The sequence below is a fragment of the Nerophis lumbriciformis genome, linkage group LG17, assembly GCF_033978685.3.
Source record: "Nerophis lumbriciformis linkage group LG17, RoL_Nlum_v2.1, whole genome shotgun sequence".
Lineage (NCBI taxonomy): Eukaryota > Metazoa > Chordata > Actinopteri > Syngnathiformes > Syngnathidae > Nerophis > Nerophis lumbriciformis.
In genome coordinates, this window is record NC_084564.2 from 31,230,170 (window position 1) to 31,242,601 (window position 12,432).

General features: G+C 41.5%; 1 protein-coding gene across 3 annotated transcripts in view; it reads right to left on the minus strand.

Annotated features, from left to right (window-relative positions):
- cux1b (cut-like homeobox 1b) overlaps positions 1–12,432 on the minus strand; it is a 216,163-nt gene that overhangs the window by 127,167 nt on the left and 76,564 nt on the right. For all 3 annotated transcript variants that reach the window (XM_061973073.1, XM_061973071.1, XM_061973072.1), the window contains exon 2: positions 6,595–6,705. In XM_061973073.1, coding sequence (XP_061829057.1) covers positions 6,595–6,705 — 111 coding nt within the window. The remainder of the gene's footprint in view (positions 1–6,594; positions 6,706–12,432) is intronic.

The following is a 12,432-nucleotide window of genomic DNA, read 5'->3' on the forward strand; positions in this document are numbered from 1 at the left end:
TAAACTGCAATGAAATAATGCAATATTTTATTATCATTTCCTGTGTTCCAGAAGGGATAGCGTTCAATGTTTAGCGGTTTCTGCTATGAAATTAGTCTAAAGACAAACACCCTCGTCACTGCCAGTAGGAAATGAGTCGTGCGTGTGCGAGTGATGAGCATGAGGCCAGGTTTGCACCCTGGGGTGCCCTGGTGGACTGGGCTTCTCATAAGAGCAGGTGCAGCACCACCTGGGCCACCCAGAGGCACCACTAGTGCGTGAGAGGCGCTAAAATGAGCCACAATCTCGGCCTACAGTTAATGCAAATTGTCTGTGCAAACTCTCTTCTTTTTTTTTTGAAACAGTACAGCAAGCTCTTTTCATCCCGCAAGTCCCATTGCATGACTTCCCAGTGCGAGTCAGCGGTTTCAGATTAGATAGCCAGTCGAGTATGTATCAGGGGAACATGCAAATCACCATGCTGTTAGCTGAGCCTACATCCTGACAGACTGAATTGGAGCGTATGGTAAAAAGCGCAGTAGAATAGGACATTTTGTACAGGAACATTTGATTTGCACAGTCGGCGAGTACACACAAAAAATAACTAAAAAGTGCCTAATGAAGATGTGAAGTGGGGCAACGGTAGATTTGCACCTCAGAGACTCTGCACCTTTTTAGAAATATCCGCTTAAAAGCCCGGCTGATTACGGCGTATCCCAAACTGACCCGGGGACCAGCGTCTGGTCAAATACCAGGTCAGTCCAGACAAGCCAAAGACTGGTCATGACCTCAACGACCCCTCTCCATTGTTATCTCATCGGGGTCGCCGTGGCTGTTTGTCTGGACCAATTCAATATTCCCCTGCTGGGGATAATAGCCTTCAACCCGTCCCCCCTACCCTCTAACTTAGCTTTCTCTTTCAAACACACAGGATTTGTCCAAAAAACACACACCACAGGAGTGCTTGTTCTCTAATTTGCAATACATTGTATCCTCATTTCCCATTTATAAGTCTTCTGATCTTTCAGTTGATTTTAAAGGGTTTACCTTTAAACATACCATATTGATGCAGAGACAATAAACCTAGAAATGTTTGTATAAAGCAACGCAATCCGGTCTAGTACTGCTGGCGTGAATACCAACTTTGTTCAAATAAACTTCTGCTGAACCCTTATTTCTCTGTCGCTTAAAGGGGAACTGCACTTTTTGGGGGGGGCCTATGATTCACAACCCTTATGAGAGACAAGAAAACATTTATTTTTTAATGCATTTTGATTGGTAACACTAAATTGGCCCTAGTGTGTGAATGTGAGTGTGAATGTTGTCTGTCTATCTGTGTTGGCCCTGTGATGAGGTGGCGACTTGTCCAGGGTGTACACCGCCTTCCGCCCGAATGCAGCTGAGATAGGCTCCAGCACCCCCGCGACCCCAAAAGGGACAAGCGGTACAAAATGGATGGATGGGGCATTCTAACTTGTAATTAAACGTAAAATTAAATGTCTTATAATGTAGCCAATGGAAGCCATGACGTCATTGTGTCTACTGCATTTATTCCGACCATAAACCCAATAAATAACCATCCAAAAAACACTAACGAACATCCATTTAAAGTTTAAAAAGTTGAAGTACCAATTATTGTCACACACACTAGGTGTGATGAAATGTGTCCTCTGCATTTGACCCATTCCCTTGTTCACCCCCTGGGAGGTGAGGGGAGCAGTGGGCAGCAGCGGTGCCGCGCCCGGGAATCATTTTTGGTGATTTAACCCCCAATTCCAACCCTTGATGCTGAGTGCCAAGCAGGGAGGTAATGGCTCCCATTTTTATCATCTTTGGTATGACTCGGCCGGGGTTTGAACTCACAACCTACCGATCTCAGAACGGACACTCAAACCACTAGGCCACTCTGTGGCCTAGTGGTTAGAGTTACCGTATTTATTTATAGTATAATATTATATATATATTTTTGATGGATTGTTGGCGCATTAAACATACAAGTATATAATAGTGTAATAGTAATAGTGTTTAATAGTAATATTTAAAATGGCCGTTTGAAATTGTGGCATTTTGTGATGTTTAGACATTATTTTCACACTTTGTGGATTGTAAATACAATTGGATATGGTTTAATGGATACCATCAAACACAATTAAGCATATCAAGTCAACTTGTTTTTGCACTCTACTGCTACTTTAAAGTGTAGCGACTGGAGTCTCTACGCATAAAAACACATAAATACGGGGGAATCAGACGTAGAAGTGATTTATACATTATATAAAAACCATCCATCGAGAAAATCTACGGACTGAATGGTGCACATTGCAATGTTCCTTATTGTCATTTTCTTAAGCATGTGTAAAAACACAATTAATTTTTTTTAAAAAGAGAGAAAACTTTTTTTTTGCTGCCCTGAACCCTTTTGGTCAACTCCAATAATCCGATGAGCAGATTTATGACCATAAAAACACACGCACACACACACACACACACGCACACGCACACGCACGCACACACACTATTGTTACCTTCTTGAGACCTCTGAAAAATGCATACGTCTTTAGGACCACCCTTTCTAAATTAATTAAAATAAAACAGATTTGTATTTACAACATTAATAATATATACGAACTATGCAAATATAAAAAAGGTAAGCTTTTAGTACAATTTTTTCTTTTGAATTTTTTGTTTGTAATTGGTTTTTATTCTTTAGTTATTACGGTATGTCTCTATATACATATTTATTTATTTTTTTAAATACATTTTGGTCAAAGGGGGCGCATTTCAATTTCTTACACACACTTGTTATTTCATATGTTGACCAGAGGGGGAGCACTTTTAAAATCGACACACAGTCAACTTGAAAAAGCCCTCCTTTTTGGGACCACCCTCATTTTGATAGATTTCACCAGCAGGGGTGCAAATGAGACATTCTCTATTAGATGCAAAAGTTTTCTGTATTGGGACCATGATTTCGGTCCTAACTTGTACACCGGTCTTCATATGGAAGATAATTTTCCTTGTTGTTGTCTTAAGAAGGGTAAAAATACAAGAGCGCACACACACACACACGCACACACGCACACGCACACACACACACACACACACACACACACACACACACACACACACACACACACACACACACACACACACACACACACACACACACACACACACACACACACAAACACAAACACAAACAGACGGTCAATCCGTGTGTGTGTGTGTGTGTGGAGAGAGGGAAAGAGAGAGAGAGGTCTGCGGGGAGGGGGTGCAGGCAGCAGGAGATGGATGGCCGGTGTGTGAGCTGCCGGCAGACAGCAGACAAGCCAGCCTAAGGAATCCTCCAGGGAGTATGGAACTCCCATTCGCTGTCTGTCTGCCCTGCAGCTAAACATAAACGTGTGCGGGTGTGCGCGTTTACGCACACAAACGCACACACAAAAGGAACGCACAAAGTTGTTTTACTACCGACGCCTCTGGCTAGCAATCTTTGGGGCATTTTACAACCAATCCCACCCTTGCCTTTTATAACATGGTGGCAGGGAGCCTTGACAAACTAAAAGGAAAATTAAGATCAAGATGAATAATTCAGGCAACTTAGGAAGCACGCACACACACACAAAAATCAACAGTCTGCAAGTCCTGATGAATTATGAAAACTTTGTTTTCACACTGCATTTCTTTGCACTACTTTTAAAATGTTACCAAAGCTGCCGTGTATGTGTGTGTTATTGTGCAGTTCATAGCGAGTACGCCTCAGCAGACGAGAGACAGTCAACGTGGGCCGCTCTCCTGCTTGCTGAATTATGGATCAGAGGCGGACTCCCGCTCAGCCTAATGCAGTCAGATGTGATGTGACTGTGATCTGCGCTGACTGCTGCGGACCATAAACAACTCTATAGGCTGGCAGCCCCCACCACACAATCATTATTATTACCAATTTTACCCAGAGTTATTTTTGCTATACACCACATTGATGCTTACAGTCCTCTAAATCAGTGTTTGTCAACCTTTTTTGAGCCAAGGCACATTTTTTGCTTTGAAAAAATCCAGAGGCACACCACCAGCAGAAATTATTAAAAAACTAAACTCAGTTGACAGTAAAAAGTCGTTGTCGCAATTGTTGGATATGACTTTAAAGCATAACCAAGCATGCATCAATATAGCTCTTGTCTCAAAGTAGGTGTACTGTCACCACCTGTCACATCACACCCTGACTTATTTGGACTTGTTTGCTGTTTTCCTGTGTAGTGTTTTACTTCTCGTCTTGCGCTCCTGTTTTGGTGGCTTTTTCTCTTGTTTTGGTATTTTCCTGTAGCAGTTTCATGTCTTCCTATGAGCAATATTTCCCGCATCTACTTTGTTTTAGCAATCAAGAATATTTCAGTTGTTTTTATCCTTCTTTGTGGGGCCATCTTTGATTGTCATGTCACGTTCGGATGCACTTTGTGGACGCCGTCTTTGCTCCACAGTAAGTCTTTGCTGTCGTTCAGCATTCTGTTTTTGTTTACTTCGTAGCCAGTTCAGTTTTAGTTTCGTTCTGCATAGCCTTCCCTAAGCTTCAATGCATTTTCTTAGGGGCACTCACCTTTTGTTTATTTTCGGTTTAAGCATTAGACACCTTTTTTACCTGCACACTGCCTCCCGCTGTTTCAATCCACTCCAATCCACTTTATTTGTATAGCACATTTAAACAACAAAATGTTTCCAAAGTGCTGCACAACAATATTTAAAACAATATTAAAAAATTATCCTTAGCTCCACCAATGACTGAAAAAATAAAAATAAATAAATATAAAACCAATATAAAAATAAATATGATTAAAAAACGATTTTAAAGGGTAAAACCAATTTAAACAATAAATAAAAATCTAAATTTAAAAACACAGAGGACCACACAACTCACGTAGTGCTAAAAGACATTTAACCATTGTTTCCGACATCTACCGTATTTTTCGGAGTATAAGTCGCACCGGCCGAAAATGCATAATAAAGAAGGAAAAAACATGTTTAAGTCGCACTGGAGTATACGTCGCATTTTTGGGGGAAATTTATTTGATAAAACCCAACACCAAAAATAGACATTTGAAAGGCAATTTAAAATAAATAAAGAATAGTGAACAACAGGCGGAATAAGTGTACGTTATATGACGCATAAATAACCAACTGAGAAGGTGCCTGGTATGTTAACGTAACATATTATGGTAAGAGTCATTCAAATAACTATAACATATAGAACATGCTATACGTTTACCAAACAATCTGTCACTCCTAATTGCTAAATCCCATGAAATCTTGTACGTCTAGTCTCTTACGTGAATGAGCTAAATAATATTATTTGACATTTTACGGTAATGTGTTCATAATTTCACACATAAGTCGCTCCTGAGTATAAGTCGCACCCCCGGCCAAACTATGAAAAAAACTGCGACTTATAGTCCGTAAAATACGGTGCAAAGCAATTAGCTACCGGCTGCCACCTACTGATATGGAAGAGTATTACACGGTTTCTCTGCCGAGCTCTAGACAGCACCGACACTCAACAACAACACATCATTTGCAGACTATAATTACTGCTTTGCAAAAAATATTTTTAACCCAAAAAGGTGAAATTAGATCATCTCCCACGGCACACCAGACTGCATCTCACGGTACACTAGTGTGCCGCGGCACAGTGGTTGAAAAACCCTGCTCTAAATGCTGTGTCTTTTAGTGCCCATTCCTTCTGAGGCCCTGTAATGAATCTTGTCGCTCGACTGGCCCGGCTCGGATTCCTCCTCCACATACCAGGGAGATGCCAGGGGCCACACAGACGCCAGAGGAGCCTTCCTAAATCACAGCCTTGTTACACTAATGAATGTCTATGTCCCATTCTGGAAATGCCGCTATCTGCCTGTGTTTGGAACTACTCCCTCTTGCCTGCAATGGTAACATTTGGAAATGAGATTAGGGATGAATGTGGAGGTTTAAGTGGAATTAGCATCTTTTGTACGCAGGTAGTTTCCTCTGGAGGATCTTCCTCTAAAGTGGGTGGGCTCCACACTAAAGTCAATAGTGGCAATCCTCGCCCTGTGTTAACCATAATAGGCCTGCGATCAACTCCGCTGAGAGTTGACAGTTTTCTACCCCTCCATCTATTCCGTTCATACATAATTCATGCCGCATCAATAATTCACCATGGTGACATTACCAATAATAACATGACAATACTTTGTTTTGTCGGTTTAAAATGTGTTGCCCTGGTAACAGAGATGAACAATTATTCCCAAGGGAAGTGACGGGAACATAGGAACGGGACAGAATTCCCTGCTGATCCCGCTTAGTAGCACTGTCACACTCTGTGCCTCTCTCTCTCTCTCTCTCTCTCTCTTCCTGTCACACACACACTCATGGACCACACTTTCTGCACGCATAAAAAACTAGGTCAGATAATACAAACTCCTGAGGGGTTTTCTGTTTTGTCTCTTTAGGATTTCAGGGAAACTAATGGAGAGACTATTTTTGGGAGCCGAGCCCACATCTCTGCACTCCTTATTTGCCGCTGCTTTCTTGGTAAATAATCACCGCTGAATGTATCAAAAAGAGATGACACACACACACACATTCGCTAACCTCTGGTGTGTTCTTCTTGAACTCGCGGCTCAGGTCGATGAGCTTCTTTCTGGACTGTTCACTCTCGTCCTGTCTGTTGGCGAGCTGTGTGGCGGTGGCATCGAGTTCTTTCTGCAAACACAAACAAGACTTTTTAGAGAAATCATATTCGGATCATCTTTAAAGCACATAATGACCACCTCGCTGATAGTGTTCCTCGGACTGTTTGAGACACGAGGGAGCAAATTGCCCATGAGCTGTCAGTATACCTTATGCAGGTGTGTCAATAATGCAGTTCTGTGACTGTAAGGTAGGGCTGGGCGATATATGGAATATACTCCATATATCGCTGGTTTGTCTCTGTGCGATACAGAAAATGACTATATGGTGATATTGGAGTTCTCATACAGTTGCGTTTAGATGCGGGCATTACACTACAGGCTCTTCATGTCTCTCCTTCTCACAGAGACATAAAACAAGCGCACCTTCTTACATACGTCACATACTGTCACGTGTGCAACCTCATACGCCCTCGCCGAGCAGAGAGTTAGCGGCATGGGTAACGTTAGCTGCGGTGCGAGTGGTAATACGAGAGAAAGAAGGTGCAAATCTGGTAACAAATGAAGGAAGAATGAATTCCCAAGAAAAACAGCAGGGGGTCCATCGTCTGGCGGTGGTTTGGCTTCAAGCAGGAAGATGTTGAACAGACAACCGTAATATGTCAAGTGTGCGGCAAAAGCCTTGCAACAAAAAGTAGCAGCACTGCTAATTTGTAGCATCATTTGAAAAGTGAAGTGAAGTGAATTAAATGTATATACCGCTTTTCTCTAGTGACTCAAAGCGCTTTCACATAGTGAAACCCAATATCTAAGTTACATTTAAACCAGTGTGGGTGGCACTGGGAGCAGGTGGGTAAAGTGTCTTGCCCAAGGACACAACAGCAGTGACTAGGACGGCGGAAGCGGGGATCGAACCTGGAACCCTCAAGTTGCTGGCACGGCCACTCTACCAACCGAGCTATACCGCTCCAAAAAAAGTCACCCGCTAGAGCATGGGTGTCAAACTCTGGCCCGCGGGCCAAAATTGGCCCGCTGTGTAATTTCACTTGGCCCTTGAGGCGATATCACATTAACACTAGAGCTGGCCCGCCGATTATATACAACGGTGGTGCCACGGTAACACCGCATTCACCGCTAATTCTCATACTTGCCAACCCTCCCGGGAGACTCCCAAATTTCAGTGCCCCTCCCAAAAATCGTCACGTCCGCTTTTCATCCAGTCCAACGAGGGCTGGACCAGTCACATAATATGTGCGGCTTCTGCACGCACACACAAGTGAATGGAACGCATACTTGATCAACAGCGATACAGGTTACACTGAGGGTGGCCGTATAAACAACTTTAACACTGTTAGAAATGTACGCCACACTGTGAACCCACACCAAACAAGAATGACAAACACATTTCGGGAGAACATCCGCACCGTAACACAACAGAACAAATACCCAGAACCCTTTGCAGCACTAACTCTTCCGGAACGCTACAAGGTGTGTGTGGGGGCGGGGTTGGGGGTTTGGTGGTAGTGGGCGGTGTATTTTGTAACGTCCCGGAAGAGTTAGTGCTGCTAAGGGTTCTGGGTATTTGTTCTGTTGTGTTTCTGTTGTGTTACAGTGCTGATGTTCTCCCGAAATGTGTTTGTCATTCTTGTTTGGTGTGGGTTCACAGTGTGGCGTATATTTCTAACAGTGTTAAAGTTGTTTATACGGCCACCCTCAGTGTAATATGTATCGCTGTTGATCAAGTATGCGTTGCAATTCACGTGTGTGTGCGTACACAAGCCGCACATATCTTGTGTCTGGCCCGGCACGTTGTTAGAATGGATGAAAAGCGGACCTGACGACAGCTCGTAGAGGACGTTAAACACAGTGCCTTTAAGGCACGCCCCCAAGACTGTGGTCTGGGTGGACTACGAGATATAATGACTGATTAACACCTTTGTTCATAATGAAGGTTGCCTCAGCTCAAAGCCTGAGCCCCGACATTAATGAACTAGCATCCAAGAAAAGATGGCAAATATCTAGCTTGGGCACATCAGATTAGATCAGTGTGTTGCAAACTGAGCAGTTTAAAGTCCTGAATGGTTGGTTTATTCATTGTTATTTTATTTTCACATTTATTACCCTGTGGAAAAAGTTAATGTTGATATTTACCTCAGAAGGCTGCAAATAGAAAAGAGGCATTCAATTTTTATTTAAATTGTATTTGATATGCCATTGATATGTTTTAATTAATATTATTTGAAACTCGATTTTGCATGTCACTATAAAGTTATATAAGCCTTGCTTGTTCAATATTCAATGCAAAACTTGTTTGGGTCCCTATTAAAAGCTTAATTTGTTCAACCTTAGCCCGCGGCTTTGTTCAGTTTTAAATTGTGTCCCACTCTGTATTTGAGTTTGAATGAAGAGTGCTTAAACTCCGCATGTCAACATCTCCGTTCGGTGCCACACCCACAAAATGCCCAAGCAACCATTTCCACAACAACAACCGTATGAAAAAAATAGTCAACAACAGAAGGAGATAACGTCCGCAGGAACCTACCACATAGCGAAGGACATACACTATTTGATTTCCTTTTATGCAGCTCATTTTTATTTGACACTTATTTAAATATCTTGTGTGACATCATGCACAAAAGTGCACTTTATTTGTTTTAAACTATTGTAGTGGCAGCACGGTGGAAGAGGGGTTAGTGCGTCTGCCTCACAATACGAAGGTGCTTAGTAGTCTGGGGTTCAATCCCAGGCTCGGGATCTTTCTGTGGGGAGTTTGCATGTTCTCCCATGACTGCGTGGGTTCCCTCCGGGTACTCCGGCTTCCTCCCACCTCCAAAAACATGCACCTGGGGATAGGTTGATTGGCAACACTAAATTGGCCCTAGTGTGTGAATGTGAGTGTGAATGTTGTCTGTCTATCTGTGATGGCCCTGCGATGAGGTGGCGACTTGTCCAGGGTGTACCCCGCCTTCCGCCCGATTGTAGCTGAGATAGGCTCCAGCGCCCCCCGCGACCCCAAAGGGAATAAGCGGTAGAAAAATGGATGGATGGATATTGTAGTGGCGTTCTGTACAAAAAGTGCACTTTAATTTAGTGTTGTTTTGATATGTCATCTTAGTGAGATCATGCACAAAAGTGCACTAATAGCTTGTTTTAAAATATATCTGACAATCTTGCATTTTCTGTTTTGGAAATGACATGAATGTTTGTGCCACTGCTTAATAACTGTTTAATAAATACACTTTTGCTGAATTGACTTAGTTGTGATTTCCCTCTCTGCATGAAAGTTTAAAATGAGCATATATTAATGCAGTGTGAAGAAGAATGTTTTAATGTAGACACATAGAATCATCATACTGCTGTGATTATATGCATCAAGTGTTCATTCATTGCCTCTGTTTAAATTGTTGTTTTACTTCACCTATGTTTTGTACAGCACTTTGTGATTTTATCTGTGAAAAGCGCTTTATGAATAAAATGTACTTACTTATTTACCCAACCTGTACATCACTAAAATGTGACCAATGTTACAAAATAATTGGGGAAAGGTGCTCATAGATGGAGGCATAAGTTGTTCCTGTCAACCAAAAATCGGTCAATGGCTAAGACTAAGGCTGAACAATTTTGAGAAAAAACCTAATTAAAATTTTTCTCTCCAAAATTGCAATTACGATTTGCGATATTTATAAATGCATAAGACTGCAAAAATAATGAGTGAAGTAAGACTTATTACTTTTGTACTGTCAACATATTCTTGTCACAAGGTGCCACGCATTAGAACAATATACATTCATTTATTTAAAAAATATTAGGCTTCATGCAGACAGAATCAGAGTTCTCATCTACGTCATGTTCTTAAACTGAAGAAATAACCAATAAAACTATACAGTGGTTATGTTATATAAGCATAATATATAATATTTTGCAAGTAACCATTTAAAAAGATATACATTTTTATTAACCGTAGAACTGTTTACCATTGTACTGTAATTGGAAGGTAAAAAACATTTAGTTATCCTAGATAAATAAACAACAAAAAAACGGACTTATTATTGTAAGCAAAATCTAAAGCGCATTTTTTACCTGTTGAAAAAACTACGTCGGGGTGTCTACATTGATTTGAAATGTATGATGATATAATATTTTGTTTTATTATTAAGTGAAGTGAATTATATTTATATAGCGCTTTTCTCAGGTGACTCAAAGCGCTTTTACATAGTGAAACCCAATATCTAAGTTACATTTAAACCAGTGTGGGCGGCACTGGGAGCAGGTGGGTGAAGTGTCTCGCCCAAGGACACAACGGCAGTGACTAGGATGGCGGAAGCGGGAATCGAACCTGGAACCCTCAAGTTGCTGGCCCGGCCACTCTACCAACCGAGTTATGCCGCCCCAATTAGAGATGATTAAAGTGGAAAGATATGTCATTGTATGCAGTACATTTATTTCTGTAAGACATTTATTAAGAAAAGATAAGGTACTTTATGTACACATATTATTTCCACGCTTTCGAGGGCCAAACAAATTGATGTGGCGGGCCAGATCTGGGCCCCTGAGCCTTGAGTTTGACACATGTGGACTAAGAAAACCAACACATACGCACGTGGGCGGACATAGCAGTTTATCGATGCCGGCAAAGTATTTCGACCTAATTTTCATTTATTGACTGACTTATTGACTATTGGCCCAGGCCTAATCACCACCATTAAAACTTTCCAATAGCGTATTGGTTGCCTCCGCTGCAGCATGCACAAACTTGCTGTTTCTTTAAACACTTTTGATTGGCACGGAGCAAAGGACGTCAGGCTCAACAATTCTGAACGGCCAAGATGTCTCTGACTCAAATGCACGGGGGAGAAAAAACCTTCACATCTTGCGGTTATTTATCCCACTAATTAAAACCTCGATGTCGATTAATGATTTAATATGAATCATGGACAACTAGTTGCAAAGTCCACTCATGCCCCTGCAAAGATGTTTTGCAACCAGTCTTGTTCACACTTGACAAAAATGTGCTTGTTAATCCCCTAAAAGTGCATACCAATTTCTAAACACCTTACATTTACTGTGGGTGTTTTTTGTAGAGCGCATTCAGCTATGTGAGAAATCTGAAGTCAGTACGACTTATGGCAGGCCTGGGCAATTATTTTTACTCGGGGGCCAAATTTAGAGAAAAAAATTTGTCTAGGGGCCATGAAAATCTGCTGTACAGTATGTGTGCTCGGGTCCTATTTTGAGGAACACTAATACAAAACCTCACAATGTCTGATCGAATGCTAAAAACGTTATGACAGACCGCCTTAAAAAACGAAATGGAATTTGACATTTTTTTACTGAATGAGACACCCAAAATGCACATACAAATAAAGAATGTGGGATTTACAATATTAACTATGAAGGATAAAACACTGAATATTGACAACCTATGAACGTCACACCGCCTCTCCATCCACATATTTTACAATGAAGCGAAACGCAACAAAAATGCAACAAACACAGCGAAATGTGAACGCGAAGGGTAAAAAAAACCCACCTACAATCTGATATATGTGATATATCACTAAGCTTTACAACTTTGTTATAAAAATCTCCTTACACCTTTGTCCCTGACACCCACATTTCAGGCTCTGGAAACACTCTGTGGAAACGCTCCCCACCCACACTGCTTGGTGCCTCGTCTGAGCTGCTGTGACTTACATTACCACAGTAACTAATTAGATGACCATAGTAACTCATTAGATGACCATAGTAACTAATTAGATTACCATAGTAACTTATTAGATGACCATAATAAGTAGTAGGG